Source organism: Hypanus sabinus, chromosome 20, assembly GCF_030144855.1.
Source record: "Hypanus sabinus isolate sHypSab1 chromosome 20, sHypSab1.hap1, whole genome shotgun sequence".
Classification (NCBI taxonomy): Eukaryota; Metazoa; Chordata; class Chondrichthyes; order Myliobatiformes; family Dasyatidae; genus Hypanus; species Hypanus sabinus.
In genome coordinates this window covers 63,372,120-63,396,105 of record NC_082725.1, presented here as the reverse complement: position 1 = coordinate 63,396,105, position 23,986 = coordinate 63,372,120, and the positions used below count along the sequence as shown (strand labels likewise).

The window sequence follows — 23,986 nt, the reverse complement described above, 5'->3', positions numbered from 1 at the left end:
GTTCCCATCAATTCTGCACATTAGACAGGAGAATCTGGAGTGATGGGGAAAAGGTCACAAAGGGTTGCCAATGGAAATGTTGAAAGGAAACAGCTGATATTCTGGGAAAACATACAACCCCATCAGCTAAAGTTAAGGTTTCATCGAGTGCTGTTACCTTGGCTGATATTGGTAACTGGTTTATCATTGTCACATGTATCAAAGTACACTGAAAAACTTTGTTTTGCACAGAGAAGGCTTATGGGTTGCTTGTTTTTATTAGTTGGGGCACTGAGTTCAAAAGTCAGGAGGTTATGTTACAACTTTATAAAGCTCTGGTTAGACCACATCTGGAGTATTGCATGCAATTCTGGTCACCTCACTATCTGAAGGACGTTTAGGTTTTGGAGAGGGCACAGAAGAGGTTTACCAGGTGCTACCTGATTTAGAAGGCATGTGCTATCATGAGAGTTTGAATAAACTTAGACTGTTTTCTCTGGAGTGCCAAAGGCAGGGGAGAAATCTGATAGAGGTTTACATGATTATGAGAGGCACAGATAGAGTAGACAGGGAGTATCTGTTTCTGAGGGTAGAAATGTCTAATACTGGAGGGCAAGCATTGAAGGTGAGAGGGAATAGGTTCAAAGGGGGTTTGAGGGGTAAGTTTTTTACTCAGAGAGTGATGGATGCCTGGAATATGCTGCCCGGTGTGGAGGTAAAGGCAAATACATTAGAGACGTTTTAAGAGACGTTTAGATAGGAACATGAATGTGAGGAAGGTGGAGGAATATGGACAGAGAGGGGGGGATTAGTTTTCGGGTGTTTCTGATTGCTTTAGTTAATTTGGCACTGCAATGTGGGGCATAGGGTCTACTCTTCTGCTGTACTGTTGATGTAGTGCATGAGAAAAGAAAATCAGAATAGGAATGAAGTGTTACAGTTCAAAAGAAAGCAGCAGGAAGGTGCAGGGCATGATGAGGTTCAGTAGGCTGAGAGGTTAAGAGTACATGTTACCGTACAAAATGTGTTTGAACTGTGTCTCATGCATTACACTGATTAGATTGCATACATTGCACTGGGTCTGACGTGGGTAATGGTTGGACTCTGTGGGCCTTAGAAAAGGTAGCGAAGAGGGAAAAAGGAAGACTGAGCAAAACAAAACGTAAGTGCATAACAAAATACAATCAGCGACAAGTCCAAACAGATGCTGGAAATCCATAGCAACACACACAAAATGCTGGAGGAACTTGGCAGGCCAGGCAGCATCCATGGAAATGAATAAAGTCGACATTTCAGGCTGAGACCCTTCAACAGGACTGAGAAGGAAGGGGGAAGATGCCAGAATAAAAAGCTGGGCAAGGTGGAGGAAAGGTCGAGGGCTGCAGAAGAAAGAATCTGAGGAAAGAGGAGAGTGGACCATAGGAGAAAGGGAAGGAGGAGGGGACCCAGGGAGAAGATGGCAAGTGAGAAGAAGTGAAAGGTCACAGTGGGGAATCAGAGAAGGTGGGGGGGGATAGAGTTTGTTTACTGGATGGAGATATTGATATTCATGCCATCAGGTTAGAGGATAGTTCCACGGTAGTGCAAAAGGTGATCCATACTGTTCTGCTGCTAAGTAGAACTGAGATTGTGCAGGTGGATTCAAGAATCTAATAGTCATAGGAATGTGGCTGTTCCTGAACCTGGTGGTGTGGGACATCAGGTTTCTGGAGCTCCTGCCTGCTGGAAGCAACGAGAAGATGGAACGGAGTGGACAGTGGAGACCCTCGATGACAGATACAGCCTGCCTGAGGCAGTGCCTCCTGTAGATGTTGTCACTAGCGGGGTGAGATGGCCTGTGATGGACTGGGCTGTGTCCACAATTCTGCAGCCTTGTGTTGCTGTACATTGGAGGTGTCATACTAGGCCATGATACAACCAGTAACGATATGACCATGATGGCAGCAACACTCTGGCAGGCAGTCAGCTGAAGTTGATCTTCATGGGCCTGTAGGCCTGAACAGCCCTCATTCAGAAATAATTATGTGATAAACCTAACAAGTTTCAGTGAATCCTGCAAGTTAGAAGAAACCCCTTGCTGTAATATTGCATCAAAACCACAATCTGTGTCACCTCTAGGTATTGTTTGAAGGCACAAACTGGAGATCTAGGATTACTCCTCATTCTGATAGGATCTGCTGTATCAGAGGATGAAGGGTGTTTTAAAACACGTGTATCTTGAGGTCCTGTTTGATGTTTCCAACTGAAGCTGTTAAGTTAAACAAATTTGATCTTCCTGGCAGGGAGCAGTTTAAAATGCAGTTTTTATTTCAGGCTGGAAGTAACACGGTCACTTCCCTGGGAAACTGCGGAAATGTCCTGATCTTCATGCATCCCCCTGAACCTGGTCAACCCATTCAAACCCCAGTACCAGCATCTGCAATCATTATTACTGGACACTAACATCCTGATTTATTCCCATCCACATCCCCACCCATCCATCTCTCTATTCTTCTCATCTCTTTGTTAGAATCTAAATATTACCACCATGAATGTGAATTCTTGCAGTCTGGAATCCAACTTTTTTCAAAACATCAGTTTAAAACGGGTATTTGATCAATATAATAAGAATATGTGCAGAAAGGAAACAGCAGAAGTTTACCAGGATTGTCCCTGGTCTAGAGGGCATATAAGAAAAGGTTGTACAAACTTGGACTGTTTTCCCTTAAGTCTGAGAGTCCAAGAAGAGACCTGATAGAAGCTTACTGAGTTATGAGAGGTGAAGGTAGGGCAGGTAGAGTCTTTTCCCAGGGTAGAATTGTCAAATACTAGAAGACATATTTGTAGGTAAAAGACTTAAGATGTAAAGGAGAATTACAACATATTTTTAATATAGAGGCCGGCACATGCCTTGAACTCACTGGAAGGGTAAGTGGTGGGAGTAGATGCCATAGCAAAGTTTAGGAGCCTTTAGACATATAAACAGACAGGGGATGAAGAGATTTAGTTTCATTTGGCCAGCACAGACATTGTGGGCCGAATGGTTCATTCTATAACAAACTGAAACTTCAACAGTTTGAATTCAGAATTCATCTAATCCTGGATTTCTGGACCATCTACTTGTAACCATTCCCAGTGTATAAATTGTGAGTGAAGTTTAAAATCTTATCTTTCTCTCGGGACTATTGTTTGAATTAAATGCGTACCCCATGAGGAACAACACAAACAAGAGGCAAATCATTCCCACATCTGGCAGGATTCCTGGCAAAATGAGTGGGGGCGGGGGGGGGGGGAGCCACAGCAGACAGACAACTGACTGGAAGATTGTCTGGGACCGAGCGCTCATCAGTGAATTGGATCTGAGGTGACATCACAGTGAGTGGGAGAGACATTCCTAGGAATGATGTCAAGGATCCTGCGGAAGAGACCTCACGTCCCTGGAAGTACGTGTTAGAGGAAAAGTTGAAGCAGCTGAGACGGGACGTGGCTGGACGTTAGTAACCCCGACGGCAGGAGACTCTGTACTGGAGTAGGGGGAGGGAGAGAGGTAGAGGGAGACAGTGTACGCGGTGGAGGGGTTAGCTAGACCGTCTGAGACAGAGGGAGAAAGGAGAGAGTAAAGTATACAGATCTATATGTTATAGAGAAAGGAAAGGGAGAGGGGTAAAGAGGAGGAGAGACGGGGAAAGAAAATCAAACGAATGTGAGAGAGGGAAGGGGATAGGGAGATACAGGGCGAGAGAGGGGGGGAGTGGAAGGTAAGGGGAGGAAAAGAGGGGAAGAGAAAGAAAGTGGGAGCTTGAGGGAGAAAAGGGGAAATTGTGCGATAGAGGAGTGTGACAGAGCGAAAGGCAGAGAAAGAGGGGTGAGAGAAGCAGAAGGAGAGGGAGTGGGAGGGCAGTGCACTGCCGGTTGTTGGGACGGTCGGTGGCCACAGGCGACGAGAGCCGGTGCCCCGGGAGCGGGCTGGACCCCGCGCCCATGTCGAGTTGTTAGAGCATGGCCTCGGCGGTGTTTGAGGGGACCTCGCTGGTGAACATGTTCGTGAGGGATTGCTGGGTGAACGGCGTGCGGAAGATCATCGTCAACCGGCGGGAGGAAGAGTTTTTCGAGATCAGGACCGAGTGGTCGGACAGGAACGTGCTGTACTTGCACCGCAGTTACCCCCAACTGGTTCGCGTCTTCCGCAGGCTGACGAACGCCTTCCCCGAGGATCAGGGCGCCCTGTCCCGCTCTCTGCTCCAAGGTTTGGCTCTTTTGCAACTTGGCGCGTTAAAAGCTAACTGTGGGTGGTTAAAGTGAAAAACACTGGAAACGCCTTCAACTTGGATAAATACCAGTCATTTCACCGCATTTACCCACCCCGTTTCCGGAGACCGGGTTCTGTCCACCCGAAATGGGGTCGGGGTGGGCACTGCAGTTGTCCCTGGGCGTGGGAAGGAGGGGTTGAGAAGATTAAAAATTCCCTCTTGACCGGCGAAGGTGACGGAAGAGTCTCTCGCTTTATCCCCTTTCCCCTCCCCTAATCCTTCTCCACCCCCGTCCCCTTCCACCCTTTTCCACGCTCTCTTCCGATCCCCACCCCCCATCCCTCTCACTGACCCCCACTCTCCGCCGCTGCAACGTTGTGAAGCGGACCCCTTGTCCGGTGTCCTCCCTCCGTACATTCCAGCTGGTGGGGCGGGGTGCACATCTGCCCCCGGAGGGGCGCTCAGGCCGAGCGATCTTACCTTTCCCGCCCGCTACTGATCGGGGGTCGGGCCGGTGCACATTCCATCACCGGCTGGGTATACCCAGAGGCCGCACTGAAATCTGTCTAGGATCTCCAGACTATAGTTAATGCAGCCGCAACTATACCTATAGTTATAATAACTATATATATATATATATATATATAGAGAGAGAGAGAGAGGGATACTATATATATATATATATAGTATCCCTCCCTCTCTCTCCCTATCAGATTTTGCCTATCAGTCTTGCTCTCCCCAGCTCTGTTTCTGATACTCTGCTTCTGTTTGCCTCTTTGATTCCCTTTCTCAATCTCTCTCATCTTTGTGCTTCCCTTCTGCTCCTTTCCCTGATCATGCTTCTCACTGTTGCTGCCTTTTTCTCACGTTTCTTTGCCCCACTGTCCTTGTCTTTTCTAGTTTCTCTACCATCCTGTCTCTCTAATTCTCCCTGTGTCTCTGTTCTGTTGCTGCCTCAATGCTCCAGTCTTTACATCTCCCTTTCTCTGTATTTATTTCCATTCTTATTTCAGATTTTCTCTTTGTCTGGTCCTTTGCCTATTTTTTCTTTTTCTCCATCCATCTCTTTCTGTATCTCTCTTTCTGTCTCCTTTCTGTCTCTGGTCTCTCATTTACTATGCCTATGCCCGCTTTCTACCTCCCTCTATCTACATCATACCTTCTTTACCATCTTTCACTTGGTCTCTCCCCTTTTTGTTTCTCTCTTCTTCCCTCCCTTTTGATCTTCCTCTCCCATTTTCCCTACTCCCCCTCAATCCCACCCCTCTCCCTCTCCCCCTCTCTCTGTCTCTCTGCTGCATTTGGAGGATGACTTTCACAACTCAGATTTTCCCTTCCACTTCTTTCTCACTCATTGCCTTTTTAACTTGGGTTAAATACATTGGATTTTTTCATCTTTACAAACACTGTAGTGTGCTGTGGCATAACACCAGGCAGTGTTTTAGAAACCTTGTGAGTGCTGGGCAGAAGCTGCTCCAGAGTAGTTAAACAGTGTTTCTGTACCCCTATTTACTGCCTCAGAATACCTCAAAGTTCTTTACAACTCATCTCAGAGAGGGGTGGCATAGTGGTTAGAACAACACTTTACAGTACCAACGACCGGGGTTCAATTCATGCCGCTGTGGTAGGGAGTTTGTACATTCTCCCTGTCACCACCAATTAGCAGGTTAATTGTTCATTGCAAATTGTCTTGTCCCATGACTAGGCTAGGGTTAAATCACTGGGCAGCACAGCTCAACGGGCCAGGATGTATCCCAATAAATAAAAACTGTAGATTTGCCGAAGTAAGTACTGGAATGACATTTGATGTGAGAGCAGGCATCGGAGTGATGGGCCAGTTGGCTTTCTGTTGTAAGGAAATATGATTTTAAAATATTTTTGAAGAGTAGCTTGAAACTGATTTGATGGAAGAGTCAGGAGCCAATATTTGGAAGTCTGGAGAGAGGGCAGGGCCATTTCAGAATCGGAATTGAGTTTAATATCACTGACATATGTCATGAAATGTGTTTTGCAGCAGCAGTACGTTGCAATACATAATAATAAAAAAAACTGTCATTTATAAGTAAATTACCGTAAATACAATTTAATCCCCTCTCTTTTTAAAAAAATTTTAAAATAGTGAGCTAGTTCAATGTCCAGTCAGAGGGGATGAAGCTGTTCATTGAGTGTGTGTCTCAGACTTCTGTACATGATGGTAGTAATGAGAAGAAGGCATGTCCTAGATGATGAGAGTCTATAGTGCCGTGTTTTAGAGTCATCGCCTTTTGAAGATGTCCTTACTGCTGGGGAGGTTAGTGCCCATTATGGAGTTGGTTGAGTTTACAACTTTCTGGAGATTTTCTGATCCTGTGCAGTGGTGCCTCCATATCAGATGGTGATGCAACCTTTTAGAATGCTCTCCACAGTACATCTATTGAAATTTGTAAGTGTCTTTGCTGAGATACCAAGTCTCCTCAAGCTCCTGAAGAGATAGAGCTGCTGTTGGGCCTTCTTTGTAATTGCATCGGAATGTTAGGCCCAGGAGAGATCCTCAGAGACACTGGCTTCCAGGAACTTAAAACTGCTCACCCTTTCCACTGCTGATCCCTCAATGAGGGCTGGAGTGTGTTCCCTCGACTTCCCCGTCCTGAAATCCACAGTCCAGTATGATCAATGCAACATTGTTGTTGCAGTACCACATACCACCTGATCTATTTTGGTCCTGTGCACCACCTCGTCACCATCTGAAATACTGTCAACAATAGTTGTGTAATCAGCAGATTTATAATGGTATTGGAGCTGTGCCTAACCACATCATCATGAGAGTAGAGAAGTGGGCCAAGCAACCATCGTTGAGGTGTGCCTGTGTTGATAGTCAGCAAGGAGGAGATGTCATTTCCAATCCACACAGATTGTGATCTCACACTGAGGAAATGAAGGATCCAGTTGCAGAGGCCCAGGTTTTAGAGCTTGTTGATTAGAACTAAGGGTATGATTGTGTTGAATGCTGAGCTGTAATCAATAATTAGCAGTCTGACATGGGTATTACTATTGTCCAAGTGATCCAAGGCTGAGTAGAGAGCAAGTGAGATTGCATCCTATAGATCTATTGTGCAAATTTGCAGTTGGGTCCAGGTCCTTGTTTAGGCAGGAGTTGATTCTAGCCATGACCCAAACTTGCAAATCCCTTCATCACCATTAATGTCGGTGCCACTGTTCAATAATCGTTGAGGCAGCTCACCTTGCTCTTGGGCACTGGTACTCTTGCCACCTGCTAGAGCTGATGCTCTCCGATTCCATCTCTAACTTCAAATTGGAATTGTTCTTTTCTTGTTCTTAAAATAACCGTGCATAGATCGTAACTGGGCTTTTTGTATAGGTCTGGATCATTGCTCCTGAATGCCACAGTTCTAACCCTGAGTATGCTACGAATTTCCTGGTTCATCCACACCTTTGATTTGGGTATGACGAGTATATTCTCGAAGGCCCAAACACAGGTACTGGTTAAGTTGGTGACAACTGTGGTGTATTCATTCAAATTCAAAGATGAATCCCTGAATATTTTCCTGTTCACCAACTCAAAGCAATCCTGTAAGCTCTCCTCTGCCTCCCTTGACCACTGCCATTTTTACAATCCTAAGCTTAAGTTCAAGTTTAGAATTATCACAGGCATGTATGCATAGGGTATAAATGTCAAGAAAATAATAATAATAATAATAATAAATACTTTTGAGTGGGAAATTCTTTTGATGCAGCAGTAACAATTCAAACCACACTTAGCAGTGTACAGACTTAACTAATAATAAAATCCAGAATAATAATCTACACAATAATAATTTACTAATGTGCAGTAATAATGTATGAAATAATAAAACTGACTGTTTTATGATTCTTGTGACAGCGGAGCTGAATGAGTCTGTTGGAAAGGGAGCTCTGCTGCTTATTCAGTAGCTCATGGAGAGAATGTGCCTGATTGTCTGTAATGGATAAGTTTGTTTAGTGACCTCCTCTCCACCTCTAACTTAAAAGAGTCTGGGTTGTAGCCAGGGATGGATCCAGTCTTTTTGATGAGTTTACTTAGTTAGCTTTTTGCAGTAACAGCACAGTACGTCACAAACATAAACTAACATAACATTACATATTTAAATTATACATTTACATGTGTGCTAAAATAATCAATAAAATAAACATAATGACACATGCAAGATTCAGAGAGAGGAAAAGAAATATAGGCTGAGGTTTTCAGACTGGTTCAAGAACCAGATGGCAGTGGGGAGGAAGGTGTTGTTGAACGTTCAGTGTTGAGCTGGATATCCTGCCGAATGAGACAAGGACATGGCCCAGATGGTTCAGGCTCCCTGATAATGGGTGTTACCTCTCTGAGAAAAGTCTGTTCCAGATATCCTCAATATACCCAAGTTCTGTAACACAACAGGTGTGCTTGGTGCTTCTGAGTTGGTATGTGTGAGGTTCTGTCTGAAAGATGCTGAGGTCGTTTTTCAGAAAGGTAGGAGCTCACACAAAGAACTGAAGTGGGTCTGGCTTCCATCTGTTCTGAATGACCAGAGTGGGGGCAGTTTGGCCCCTGTGGTACCTGGAGTGGACTAAGTGCCTGGGCAGTTCCTGAAATCAACATATACTCACGTGATGATGTACCCTTTCACCATCCCTGCAACATCCCACCCCCAACAGCTCTTCCCAGTAAACCAACCCCTGTGCTCCCAAGCCCCTCTCCCTGATGCTCTTCTCAATGCACGCCCTGCAGTTTGCCTGTGCTGTCCCCAGTTCTCTAACACTGAACTTTTTGATCAATTTCTACTCCATTAAAGGGAGTTGATTTATTTCCAAAGTCCAGTTTATTGTCATATACACAGGTACATAGATGCACAGATGCAATGAAATACTTGCTGGCAGCACTATCACAGGCACACAGCATCATATAAATAGCATTCACAAGATAAACATGCATTAAACACAATTAGAACACAAAAAAGAATTAGTGCAAAGAGATCTACAGTGATTAAGGTTGCCCTAAAGGGATGTTGCTGTTCTTGAACCTGGCCATATGGGACCAGATATTACAGACCTCCTGCCCAGCAGGTAGATGGCCTGACTGGGGAGGAAAAACACCTTGTATTCCATCTGTACCCTCCAACCTGATGGTGTGAATATCAATCTCTCCTGCCAGTAAACAAATTCCTGCCCTGCTTCCTCTATTCTCCACTGTGGCCTTTTACCTCTTCTCACCTGCCTATTACTTCCCCCTGAGTCCCTCCTCCTTCCCTTTCTCCCATGGTCCACTCTCCTCTCCTATCAGATTCTTTCTTCTGCAGCCCTTGACCTTTCCCACCCATCTAGCTCCACCTATCACCTCCCAGCTAGCCTCTGTCCCCTCTCCCCCTCATTTTTATTCTGGCATTTTCCCCCTTTCTTCTCAGTCCTGAAGAAGGGTCTTGGTCCGAAATGCTGACTGTTTATTCATTTCCGTAGATGCTGCCTGGTCTGTTGAGTTCCTCCAGAGTTTTGTGTGTGCTGGTTTAATGATAGATGTTGCCTTCTTGAAGCAGCCCACAGTGGAGGCTGGGGAGGCTCCTGGCCATCTGCTGTGGATTTTGGCTAATTTCAATTTCATATGATGTTGAAACTTCTGAGTCAGATGATAGAAACTTTCAGGAGCTTTTGTCTCAGCAAGGGAACCTGATAGGGTGGAAATCCAATCAATTCTGGAAGCTAATTAAGTAATTGGTTCCAGGATTCTCCTGTTTCAGTGAGTAGTTTTTAATTTAGGAAGGTATTGGTTGCTAACCCATTACAAGACAATTCATAAAAGATTGAGGTAAACTTGTGGATAATTAATGACCCACAACTCTTTGAAAAACCTAAAGGGCAAATGTTTCACTGGTTGAACCTGCCCCATAAACTGGTCTAATATGTTTTTATTCTCCTCTCTTCCTGATCGCTTAATCACATCGCCTGTGTAAATCTTTGATTCTCTGTCCAAATAAATGCACTTCAGCTCCAGAGCCTTGGCTATGGATGCTGAATGCTAGAATTAAACTGATCTTATCTTCATCCCCATTGTTCCACTGTTACTCAGGGCCATTGGTGGAACTTGCACTGATCCTGTATTCAGAGCTCCACTAAGCTGAATTCCTTCAGCTCTGTAACTCTGTCTGCTGAACTGGTTACATTGATGACATCCCTTGGCTTTGACTGGCTGCATCACATTACATTGGCTCATATTGAACCACACTATCGTCATCAATCACCGGAGCAGATCCCACCAACAAAGGTTAAACATGGGGCTTTTTTACCTCAAATGGCTCAGTCACTTAACTTTATTAAACTTTGCAGGGTGCCTCATTCTGCACTCTAAGATTGAGTTAAATAGCTAGGATGACCCAATGTTTGGCAGAATAACACACACTCTGAGCTTGCTTTAAGTGTCCATATTCAGAAACCTTTCTTCAAGAATAGAGGTGTGAGAAAATCAGAACAAGCCACAGGATAATTTGGTGTGAAGGTGAATGCGTATTGTAAAAAGGAATGTGCCTGAGGTTCTTCCCAGTTGTCAGGAGCATGTTGGTTCTACCTAACGGGACTCTTTCCGCAGGACCTTGCGTATCTGGAGCATCACTCACTCATGTCTGGAAGGGTACCTCTGCCCTAAGCGATACCAGTCCTAATTGTCCCTTGGGCAAGTATAGGAATGCATAGAAAGGTATGATAGGGTCTTTTAAAAGACTACTGGATAGGTACATGGAACTCATAGAAATAGAGGGCTATGGGTAACCCCAGGTAATTTCTAAAGTAAGGACATGTTCAGCACAGCATCGTGGGCTGAAGGGCCTGTATTGTGCTGTAGGTTTTCTATGTTTCTATATACCTTCACCTTACCAGGCCTGGAGCCATGGGCTGCGGGTATTTACAGACTTTTGGTGATGATACAGTTCACCCTTCCCAGTACAGCAGCCACCAACCATGCCAAGACCATTCAGTAACAAGTACACCAGCCTGATCCATGTGAGGAAGGGATAGACTTCAAGGTCAGAGGGAAAGGTGCAGGACTGAAACTTCACCTCATTTCACAGGGAGTACTGCTGAAGGGGTGGCGAGGCAGTGACCAGTGGGATCTGCAGTGTAACAGGAAAATGGTACAGGAGGGAGAGAAGGCAGGACACAATGCAGGGGTGGGGAGGAAGGCACAGGACAAAGCCCACAGGGAATGAGTGGTGGAGAGGGAGAGGAAAGCAGAGGAAATGGTTGATCAAACCAGATATTGCTGGAAACACTCAGCAGGGCAGATGGCATCTGGAGAGAGAAACAGAGTTAATTTTCAGTGTGATATTTCATTAGAACTGGGAAGAATTGGAGATACATTAAGAGATGCAACAGGTTTAAAGATACAGAGAAGGGTGGGCGTGTTTCTTAGAGCACAGGATAACAGGATGAGGACAGGAGAACAGAGCAAAAGTAGCAGAAATTAAAATGTACTCATCAAGCATTCTGACAGGTTGTATCACTGTTTCATGGGTGAGGGGGTGTAGAGAGTGGCTACTGCACAGGAACGAAAGAAGCTGCAGAAAGTCGTAAGGTCAGTCAACTCCATCTGGGGCACTAGCCTCCAAAGTACCCAAGACATCTTCAAGGAGAAAAGCCTCAGAAAGGAGATGTCCATTATTAAGCACCCCCATTACCCAGGGCATACCCTCTTCTCATTGTTACAGTCAGGAAAGAAGTATAAAAGTTGAGGTGAAGCCACACACTCAACGATTCAAGAACAGCTTCTTCCCCTCTGCCACCTTATTCCTAAATGGACATTGAACCCATGAACACTACGTCATTTTAAAAGTAAATATATTATTTCTGTTTTTGTACTACTTTTAATCTATTCAATATACCATAATTAATTTATTATTATTTTTCTTTCTGTGTTTATCATTATACTGATGCTGCTAAGTTAACAAATTTCGTAACACATGCTGTTGAAAATAAATCTGATTCTGATGCAAAGCCAGAACAATTTAGATAATCACAGGACAATTCTGGTTTGATCCTGAGATTACTAAATTTGAGATTTCCTTTTTGCCAGGAACCTCCTCAAACAATAAATGGTCTGGAATGTTAATCCAGAGTTACAACAAATTAACTCTGATACACTGTTTAATTTATTCTGGTTATTATCTTCCAAATTTCTATAGATTCTAGTTTGATACCTGTAGGTTAGAGGTAGCAAATGCCAAGGAAGGAGGAAGAGTGAATGTGGGAAAGCAACTGCTGGAAATGCAGTAAGTATTCAGTAGGTCAGGCTGCATCTGTTAGAAAGTTAAATAGAGGTAATGTTTCAGGTTGGAGACCTTTAGTCAGTGGAAAAAGTAGAAATGATGCCATAATTTATAGTAAGTGTAGGTATCAAGACACTTAAAAGACTGAGCAACGTTAACATGAATTTACGAATGGGAAGTCATGGAGTATGTAATATTTTGGAGGCATACCTACTAGAGTAGATGAGAACAGTGGATATATGTTGTATTTGAATTTTCAGAAACCTTGTAATAAGGAGGTAAGGGTAAATGGAATTGAGCATAATAATTTAGTAACATAGATTGAGAGTTGATTAACAAAAAGAAAAAGTCTGGGTTACATTTAATTTATATTTTCTCTTGTGAACGCTGCTGATATAATGCTAGATACATTATGTTGCTGTAAGTAAGATTTTATTGCAACTGTGCCTGCATGTAATTGTACATATGACAATAAACTCAACTTTTACTGCATCACCTTGAAGCCACTTGCCATTCCCCTCACAACTCACATTCCCATTTTCACTTTGTGGAGAGATTACATTGGCCAAATCAATGATTTTGATTGTGAATAGCCTGAAATGTTAACCATGCCTATCTCTCCCCAGATTCTGCTTAATCTGGCATTTACTGTCTTAATTCCAAATTTCAAACGACCAGTTTCAGATACAGGCTGAGAAGACTAGAGCTGGCAATCACCAACTAGACTCAAAGTAAAGGGCTGGTTGTTTGGGATTGAAATGAGGAGAAATTTTGTCACTTTGAATCTCTTTACCACGGAGAGCTGTGGAGGCCAGTCACTGATGGCATTCAAATCAGAGATCGATGGACTTCTCAATATCAGAGGAGTTGCGGTATTTAGGATGGACTGGAGAACACAGCTGAGGAGGAAGATTAGTCATGATCTTGTTAAATGGTGGAATAGGGCTGATGGGCTAAATGTCCTCTTCCTGCATCTATTTCTGAAGTCTTTGGATACAAGAGAGTGAAACCTAACATAAACTGTCCCATGAAATCCTCCCTGTTGACAGCGACACACAGAAAATGGTGGAGGAACTCAGCATGTGTGCAAATGAATAAACAGTTGATGTTCAGGACAAGACTCTTCTTCTGAGCAGGAAGGTGTCAGAATAAAAAGCTGGGGGAGGGGAAGGAGACTAGCTGGAAGGTGATAGGTGAAGTCTGGTGGGTGGGAAAGGTCAAGGGCTAGAGAGGGAGGAATCTAGGAGATAGGAGAGGGGTGTGGATCATAGGGGAAAGGGAAGGAGGAGGGGACCGGGGGGGGGGGGTGGGGAGGCAATGTAACAGGCAGATGAAGAGGTAAAAGGTAAGAGTGGTGATCTTGGCCTGATAGAGGTGACATTTGTGTGAGCAGTCCCACACCTCGGGGCAGAAGGGTGTGTGGGCTCGTGCACACAGTCCAAAGACACTGACAGGACTATGTGGCAAGGCCTGGAGCTTCAGAGCCAGAGTGGGCTCGTGCATGGGGATACAGGCTCGTGTTGGCACAGGGTTATGGTGGTGCCCGTGGGCACATGGACAAGTACTGTCATTTAGGTGAGAAGGCTTTGAGGTTTGCAGAAGGTTGGAGAGGTGAGCAAGGGTTAGGAATGCAAACACCAAAACCTCCAGATACAGGTGAACTGGAGCAGGGCATCAAGATGGCATCTGCCCCCATCCCTGGCCCATAGCTTCCAGTCAGACATAACCCTATCAATGAGTAATTGTAAGCAATGGATAGACTGATGGGATCGGAGAGATGGTGGTTCTGAATTTGGTGCTGACAGTGGACAGGTGAATCTGAGACTGGAGAGCCCCAAGGATGGTCGGATCAAGGCAAGTTGAGTTTATTGTCACGTGCGTGGGTATGATGAGCTACGGGTACAATGAAAACCTTGCAACAGCTTCAGAACCACAGGTATAAACAGGGTGAACATAAATTGGCAAATTGGTTTATTATTGTCTCATACTGAGGTACAGCAAAAAGCTTGTCGTGCAAATTATTCATATAGGTTAGTTCATTACACGGAGCATTGAGGTAGTACAAGCTAAAACAATACCAGATTGTAGAATATGGAGCTACTGTGCAGTGCAGATAGACAAAAAGGTGCAAGGTCATAACCAGGTAGATTGTAAAAGGTCAAGAGTCCATCTTATGGTATTGGGGAGCCATTCGTTAGGACAGAAGCTGCGTCTGGTGGGAAGGGGAGGGCTTTGATTGTGCTGGCTGCTTTACAGAGGCAGCAAGGCATTTGCTTCTGCGATATGCTGTGTTGTCAGCGCCTCTCTGCTCTTCTTGTGGTTGCAGGCAGAGGAATTGGTATGCCAGCCGTGATGCATCTGGGCAGTATCTTTTCTGAGGTGTATCAATTTAAAAACCAGTGAGTGTCGACGGGGATGCGCCCAATTTCTTTCTCCTCCTGAGGAAGTGGAGGTGCTGAGGAACTTTCTTGGCAGAGACGTCAGAGGCTGGATCATGATGGTGCTGTTCACTCCTAGACACTTGTAACTCTGAACTCCCTCGACCCCAGCACTGTTGATGTAAACATGTACTACCCCTCTTAAGCTCTTTTGTTTGCTGACGTTGAGCGAAAGGTTGTTGTCCTGACACCATGTACTCCAACCCATCACTATTTGCAATATGGCCAACTATGGCGTCATTTGCAAATGTGTAAATAGAGCTAGAGAAAAACTGGCCATGCAGCCATGAGTGTACAGGGCTCAGGGTGCAGCCTTTGGGGTGCCAGTGTTGAAGGTGATTGTGGCGGTGTTGTCGCTTATCCTTACTGAACGTTGGTCAGGAAATCAGGGATCCAGGTGCAAAGGTTGTATTGAGTCCAGGTCTCAAGAGTTTGGTGATGAGTTTGCTTGGACTTATTGTATTGAAGGTGTAACTGTAGTCAGTAAACAGTAGTGTAACATGGATGCCTTTACTGTCCAGATGCTCCAGAGATCAGTGTAGGGCCAAGGAGATCATAGCCTTGTTTTGGCAGTAGGCAAATTGCAGGAGTCGCAGCTGTCTGGAAGGCTGCAGTTAAAGTGTGCCCTGACCAATCTCTCAAAGCACCCCATAAAATTATACAAGACAGTAAAGGGGGGGAGGGGACTGTACCTCGAGGTGATTAATTGTTGACATGGACTTGATGAGCAGAAGTACCTAATCTATGGTTTTGCCACAACCAGATTGCTAGGAATGGAACCAGTCAAAATTAATAAAGTTCATGAGGTGGAAAGATTCCAGGGACCCTTCCTCATTCTTATTGTAACCTTCAGCTAGAGATTAATAAAGTCATAGCAGTGAGCTCTATCACACAGAAAGAGTGCAGGAAACAATAACCTATGTTTATGGAGTGGGAGGTCATTGAAGTGATGGAATTTATCGACAACCAGGGCTGCACTGTGGCACCTGTACCCAGAGCCTGGTTCAATCCTGACCCTGGGCAATGTCTGGGTGCAATTTACATCTTCTCCCTGTGGCAATGGGGGTTTCTTCATGGGTCCTAAAGACAGCAATTGTCATTTGCTGCTGGTGTGCAATATGGTGGTAACATCTGGAAGGAATTGCTGGGAGTAAGGGAGGGAAAAAAAATGAGGTTAGTTTTATAGGCAGTTGATTGGCACGGACACAGTGGGTCAACAGGCCTGTTTCAATATTGGATCACTCTAAGGACTTAAGTCTGAAGGACGTAATTACAGCTTGATTCCAAACTTTCTGCTTGAGATTGTTGATAACTGGTTGGATGAACCAGAAGCTAAGCTAAGCTCGCATCCACTACCAGGTGGTTTGATCATTTTTATGTTCCCGCTGTCTTTTCTAGGATTAGTTGCCGTAAAAGAAGCTCCTGACATAGAAACAAGGTTGAATGAAATCGAGAAGGTCCTGAAGATTATAATTAACTTGCCCTGCAAAGTAAGTATCACTATATGTTGACTGTTGACGCTGATTGTGGTGTAAGTGAAAGTCTTGAATGTTGATTCATGCTTTCCAAACACTCCCACATTTTCACATGGCTAAAGGGCTTGAGTTGGATACCGGCATCTTTTCAGGATGGATGGCACCAATTCAAGTCTTATGCATATCTGATGTAATTGCCATATCTCTTCTCCGCATTCGACAGAGCAACAACAAAGCTCCCCATTTCTTAAACTTCCACCTTCCACATGGATCATCCTTTCAATATTCTTCCAGCTGCCAGGAGATTCCCATCACCTGACACGTATTCCCCTCCCCTCCCCCTTGAACAATTCAGAAGGGTTGCTCCGATGTTCACTCTTCCATCTACACCAGTGACACTATATTGAAGTGCACAGTCTCATGCAACTGCAGAAGATGCAACCGGTTCTCTTCCCACCATCCAGGGCCTGCAGCCATGTTTCCAAGTGATTCACTTGCACTTCCTCCAGTCAGTGTTCACAATGTGGTCTCCCCTATGCTGGAGAAACTAAATGAAGATTCATGTTCCTTTGTAGATACTGAGGTATTGAGGACAAAACCTTTTCTGATTGACCACAGCCCATTCAGAAAGGAAATCCTCCATTGTAACCCAGTCTGCATGACCTGTAACTCTAATCCCACAGCAATAGCGTTCCACTTATTAGCTGCCCCAGAGAAGACTGAGGAAACCAATTGGTCTATGGTCATTAAACATCCAGTCACTTTCAGTAACATTCCACTAATAAATGAATGCATACTGTTAGTCATTTCAACAAACTTGTTTTCAGTATTCCAGGTCAGAGGTTGTCCTCACCTTCTTTGAGAGATCATCCATAGACCAAGTATTAAAGAATGATAATGTCCAAAAGGTTCAGATGACCTTCCAAAGTCCAGTGAAAGTATCAGGTGAGTACACAGACTATTCGATCGATACTTGTTTATTCACAGGCATAACACCAGTGGCTGGGAAATCCTCACAAAGCCCGTGGGGGGCTGGCAGCTCAGTCTACATTGGACTTCCAGTCAATAATCCACTGGTGATTTTGTGTTCATACAAAAGTTTGGTACACTCCTGGATACAAAGGCAGAGAGTAACATTGAGGTAACAGATCAATCGTGGTATTGTGTTGATCTTTGAAGGGGCTGCAGAGGAATTAGATTGATTTTTATTTTCATATATTATTTCCATCTTTTCCTATGGCACAGAGAAAGCCTGTCAAGTCTGAACCTCAAGAGAGCAATCCAGCCCTGACCTGTACCTTATTCTCTCTTATGTGGTAATGAACACTCCCGGATATTCCCTCACAGGCTTACACACTGGGGCAATTTATAGTAACCAATTAACCTACGTCGGTTTAAGATGTGGGGGAAAGCCAAGCATCTGGGAGAAACCCGCGTGGTCACAGGGGGAGCGTGCAAACTGCAGAAACAGTCAGCACCTGGGGTCGGGATCGAACCTGGGACTCAGGAGCTGTGAGGTAGTACCACTACCATGAATGCCAGTGTGTAGCAAGTGCTGAACAGTGGGTTAGGCCTGTGGCCCAATCACAGGATTACAGCATTGGCTCTTGAGCCTTGCTAAGTTGTTAAGTCTTTGCCCTTCAATTGACATTCTGGCAATAAACTCTTTTTATTGCTGGAATAACTTAAAACACCGCTCCTGCACTCTTTTTATAGTTATGTTTTTACTTGCTTCGTAAAGTCTGCTCTTCAAATACAGTGTACAATTTCGGTCACCTTGTTTCAGGAAAGACGTCATTAAGCTGGAAACAGTGCAAACAATATTGATGAGAATATTGCCAGGACTCAAGGGCCTGAGTTACAGGGAGAAGCTGGGCAGGCTAGGACTTTATCCCTCGGAGTACAGGAGGTTGAGGGTGATCAAAGATCTTGATCTCAAATATTTTATGTTGTATGCTAAACTATTTCAGTTTAGCAAATTTGAGGTAGTAATTTGGATTAGACATTGGCTCAATGGGAGAAGCCAGAGAGTGGTAGTGGAGGATTGCTTCTCTGAGTGGAGGCCTGTGACTAGTGGTGTGCCACAGTGCTGAGTCCACTGTTATTTGTCATCTATATCAATGATCTGGATGATAATGTGGTAAATTGGATCAGCAAATTTGCTGATGATACAAAGATTAGAGGTACAGTGGACAGTGAGGAAGGTTTTCAAAGCTTGCAGAGGGATTTGGACCAGCTGGAAAAATGGGCTGAAAAATGGCAGATGGAGTTTAATACAGACAAGTGTGAGGTATTGCACTTTGGAAGGAAAAACCAAGGTAGAACATACAAGGTAAATGGTAGGGCACTGAGGAGTGCAGTAGAACAGAAGGATCTGGGAATACAGATACAAAATTCCCTAAAAGTGGCGTCACAATTAGATAGGGTTGTAAAGAGAGCTTTTGGTACATTGGCCTTTATAAATCAAATTATTGAGTATAAGAGTTGGAATGTTATGGTGAGGTTGTATAAGGCATTGGTGAGGCTGAATTTGGAGTATTGTGAGCAGTTTTGGTCACCTAATTACAGGAAGGATATTAATAAGGTTGAAAGAGTGCAGAGAAGGCTTACAAGGATGTTGCTGGGACTTGAGAAATTGAATTACAGAGAAAGGTTGAACCTGTTAGGACTTTATTCCCTGGAGCATAGGAGAATGAGGGGTGATTTGATAGAGGTGTATAAAATTATGATGGGTATAGATAGAGTGAATGCAAGCAGGCTTTTTCCCCTGAGGTTAGGGGAGAGAAAAACCAGAGGACATGGGTTAAGGGTGAAGGGGGAAAAGTTTAAAGGGAACAATAGGGGGGGCTTCTTCATGCAGAGAGTGGTGGGGGTGTGGAATGAGCTGCCAGTTGAAGTGGTGAATGCAAGCTCACTTTTAACATTTAAGAAAAACTTGGACAGGTACATGGATGAGAGGGGTATGGAGGGATATGGTCCAGGTGCAGGTCAGTGGGACTAGGCAGAAAAATGGTTCGGCACAGCCAGGAAGGGCCAAAGGGCCTGTTTCTGTGCTGTAATGTTCTATGGTTCTATTTCCTCCTCCCTGTGTTGCCAGTAATTCCTTAGCCTGAACGTCCTTTCCTATTGGTGCGAACTCTTCTGTGTGCTGGTGGTGTCTCTCCCTCATAGAATCCTGATAGGAGTTTATAAAATTATGAGAGGCAGAGATAGAGTAGACTGCCAGTATCCTTTCCCCAGGGGCAAAATATCTAATACTGGAGCGGTGAAGGGGAAGTTCAAAGGAGATATTTGGAGCAGGTTTTACACACAATGTGCTGGGTACCTGTGTGCTGCCAGGAGACAGAATCACAGATAGAGGCATTTAAGAGGCTTTTAGATAGGCACCTGAATGGAGGAATATGGACCGTATGCTGGGCGAAGGAACGTTTAATTAGTTCATCACAACATTAGGTCCATTCCCATGCTGCACTGTTCTGTGTTCTATGTTCTAAATGGGCCCTTTCAGCCCACATTATCCAGACCAGGCATGAAGCTGATTTACTTCAGTCCCATTTGTCCATATTGAGCCAGATCCCTGAAACCTTCTCCATCCAACCACCTGTCCAAACACTTCTGAAACATTGTCATCATATTTGCCTTGACAACCTCCTCTGGCAGGAAATGTTTGCTGCCTTCTGTGTGAAAACTTACCTCCCAGGGCTTCTTTAATTCTCAATTTCAACTATGTCTTCTAGTTCTAGTTCTAAATAAGTTGTAGACTTCCCTGCTCTGGGAGAAAGTTCCTGACGATCTCCCACCTGAGGCCTCCCTCGGTCAGGGTTGACCATGGATGTAGCATTCTGGGCAGAGCAAGCTCCCCACCTCCATGCAGCTGATGAACTCAAGGGAATGGCACCAATAGCATCCTAGGAGTTGCCAGTCAGCATTGAACTCAACGTAGAACTGCCTTAGGGATTCCAGCTCCAGATTTCTCCCTCAGCATTTGCACCCAAAGCTATGAGTGAGTGGGTATAGCTGTAGAGGTTTAAAATCAGAGCTTTTCTTCTCCTAGATGAGCTGCCAACCACAGTTAACAAGCCTCATCGACTTGAAGAGACTGGTTTTAAGGCACCAGTAACCTGCCTTTGTCCATTCTCCTGTCAATAAAAATTGTTCCACCAGGCTTAGTAGCTAAGCCACATGCGAAGGCCAGGAGCTGGACTTGGTTTTCAGAGGCTATTAGAGGTGCACGCCATTGGAAGTGTTTAATAGGTATTGGGAGCTTGTCTCCATTACCACCCCTGGCTATAACAACATTATGGAACCTCTCTCCTACCTACGTCCCTCGTAATTTTATAAACCCCTATAACATCACCCCTCAGCCTCCTACAATTCAGTGAGAATTAACCCAATTTCCTTTTATAATTACAGCCCTTCACTCTGCGCAACATGCTGGTGAACCTATTCTGCACTCTCTCTATGGCTGCCACTTCCTTACTGTCGTGTGGCAACCAGAATGATACGTACATGTCTCTCACAGCTCCAACACAATGTCCTTACTCTATACTCAACACCTCTTCTTATGAAAGCAAGCATACCCTCTCCAGCTGTGTCACCACTTTCAGGGAGATATCAATTTGCACCCTGTTGTTTCTCTACATCAACTCTGCTAAGATGTCTGCCATCTACTCTCTGTCCTACTCAAATCTGACCTCACAAAGACCTCACAAATCTCACAGCTGTTTGGATTAAAACCCATCTGCCACTGCTCCACCCAACTTTCTATGTCCCATCATATCCTTAGACAACCTTTGTTATCAACAATTCCACCAATTTTTGTGTCAAGTGCATACTTATTAATCATACTCCTACGTTCTCATCCCAGTCAATTATATATGTATATTACAATCAACAACAATCCCAACACAATCTATCTGGTTACAGGCATACAGTTGGAAATGCAACCATCTATCATGGCCCTCTGCCTCCTATCACCAGCACTGCTTGGCTATCTTAAACTCCAGAGCAGCATGCTGTGTAGGACATTGTGGAAAGGTTTGCTAAGTTCTACGTACACCACATCTACCATACTGCATTAATCAATTTTTAATCAATTAATCTTGTCAAAAACTCAGTCAGATTTGTGTGACGTGATCTTCTCTTTACAGAACCACGCTGACACCTCCTAATCAGACCCTGACTTTCCAACTGAGCATAAATTCTGTCTTCTCAAGTAATGATCACTGGCCTGTGATTTCCCGGCTTATCTCTTCTGCCCTTTTTAAACAAGTGGGGGCAACATAGCATATCCTCCAGTTCTCTGATTCCTCATTTGTGATCATGAAAAAGAAAGAAGTCTCCACCAGAGCTCCTTTGCTTTTCTTAGCATCTTGCGATAGAGCCTAAAAGGCCCTGGGGACTTATCCACCATATTGCTCTCCAATATTTCCAGCACTTCCCTCTTCCTGATATAGATGTCTCCAGAATATTAACAAAACTCCTCCTTTAACTCTCCAGTCTCCACATCCTACCTAGTGAATACTGGAGGGAAGTATTGTTTAGCGTCTCGCTCATCCACTGTCCCTGGGCTCCACATATTGTCTATTGATTACTCCTCTGTTTCCTCAGGGGATCTATTCCTTCCTTAACCACCCCCTTTCTTCTAAAATATAATTCTTCATTCTACTTGTCAAGGTTATTTCATGGCCCTTTTAACTTTAATTTGTTTTTTAAGTGTTCCTGGTCATCCCCGATCATCCTCAAGAGACTTGTTCTATACGTATTTCCTATAACTGGCATAGGCTTCTTTCTTTCCCTGACCATACCTCCAATAGCTTTGTTAATCCAGGTTACTTAAGCTTACCATCTTTGTTTCTTACCCTTGTGGGGCTGACATGACTCTGAACTTGTACTATCTCACTTTTCAACACCTCTCACTCAAAGGATATTGCTTTCCCCTCGAGCTGCTCCCAATCCACTCTCCACTTCCCAGGGTGAGACCAGGTCACATTCAAAAAGCAAACTGCTGGAGGGGCTCAGTATGTCGAACAGAATCCATGGGGGCAAAGGGATGGTCAATGCCTGTGGCCCAGATTCCGTATTTTGCTGAGTTGCTCAGCAGTTTATTTTTGCTCCAGCATCTGCAATATCTTGTGACCTACCTGAGTTAGACTAATGTGCAAACCCCTGCACACCCTATAAAATGCGGTAATGTTGAAGGAACTTATTCATTCGAGACACAAAATCCTGTGGAAGCTGGATATATTGAGCATCAGGCATGGAATGCTGGAGGGGCTCTGCAGGCCTGATGAAGGGTCTTGGCCCAAAACGTCGACTGTTCATTTCCCCCATCGATCCTGTCTAACCTGCTGAGTTCCTCCAGCATTTTGTGTGTGTTGCTGTGGCATTTATTTTTCTGGATATTCTCCAGGCTCATAAGTAAACATTATCCTTTCCTGTTCCCAGGACTGAGGACTTGGTCTGTCTGCTGGATGTGGGTGTTTGCAACATTCTCACACATCCAGGTTTTCTCCAGAGTTCACACAGCCACATTAAACACCAACAACCTGCTGGGGTGGTGGAAGGTGGGGGGGGGGGGGGGGGGCGTCATCTGTGAGCATTGGCACCAGAACTTAGTTGACTGTAAGAGAATAGTCCTCACAAGTCCAGCTGTGTAAATGTCAAATTGTTTCCTTTTAGAATTGGTGTGTGCTGTACAGAATAAAACCCCCTCTTCCCCTGGGTTGTTCGGACACCAGAAAAGGAAACCTGGACAAGTGTCACACGAAAAGCCTTCCTGTGCACCATTCCATTTTGAGGACCCACGCAAGTGAACTTGTGGATCTGTTCAAAGGCCGTTTATATAATCAGGGCTGTAGCGAATCATTGTAAATGTGATTAACAGATGGAGTACAGCTTTATTTTTGACATTTTTAGGTACCTGTGCTCAAGATGTGCGACTGATATGCGTGCAAAGTGATAGGTCACTCATGACATAGAAAACAGAAAGGAAGGAAGCCTGCTTTCTGCAAAGGCACCAGGATGGGGAGGGAGACTGGCCGGCTGCTAGTGGGAATTTATTACTAGCTCTTGGCTGCCACCTGCTGGACTAAAAGCAAGCATGTCCAACACAGTATTGCTTCAGAGAGAGTCGTAGAGCGTGAAACAGGTGGGACTGCCAGCTGTCCATGTACTTATCTAAGAGGATTTTAAATATTGCTAATGTGCCCACCTCATTTTTTATTTCTGACAGCTCAGTCCAAAGACCCACTACCCTTTTGGCATGAAGAAACTGCCACCAATGTCTCTTTTAAATCTCCTATCTCTGATCTTAAAACTATACCCATTGTGTTTAGCATCCCTCCCTGGAGAATATAAAACTGCTTTCACCTTGTCTATTCCCCTTATGATCTCTACCATGTCACCCCTTGATGTAGCCAAGTGATGGAAAGATTCAACAAAATGCTCAGCAATCTATTGACACTGACCCAATGGTGCGAAGCAAGCTGTGGCTTGTGAGAGGGAGGAGATTAAAGTTAGTTTATTGTTGTCATAGGCCAACATACACACGGGGTAAGTGCCAATGAAAAAATATTTTTGCAGCAGCATAACAGTACATT

The 23,986-nt window shown here is 44.4% G+C and overlaps 1 protein-coding gene across 2 annotated transcripts in view; it reads left to right on the top strand.

Moving 5' to 3' along the window:
* Positions 1 to 3,394: 3,394 nt before the first annotated feature.
* pxdc1b (PX domain containing 1b) overlaps positions 3,395 to 23,986 on the top strand; it is a 52,737-nt gene continuing 32,145 nt past the window's right edge. The window contains exons 1-3 of one of the 2 annotated variants that reach the window (XM_059945661.1): positions 3,395 to 4,204; positions 16,309 to 16,400; positions 17,213 to 17,330. In XM_059945661.1, the coding sequence (XP_059801644.1) occupies positions 3,958 to 4,204; positions 16,309 to 16,400; positions 17,213 to 17,330 (457 nt within the window). In that variant the 5' untranslated portion in view covers positions 3,395 to 3,957. The remainder of the gene's footprint in view (positions 4,205 to 16,308; positions 16,401 to 17,212; positions 17,331 to 23,986) is intronic. The other variant, XM_059945660.1, reaches the window with a different exon arrangement.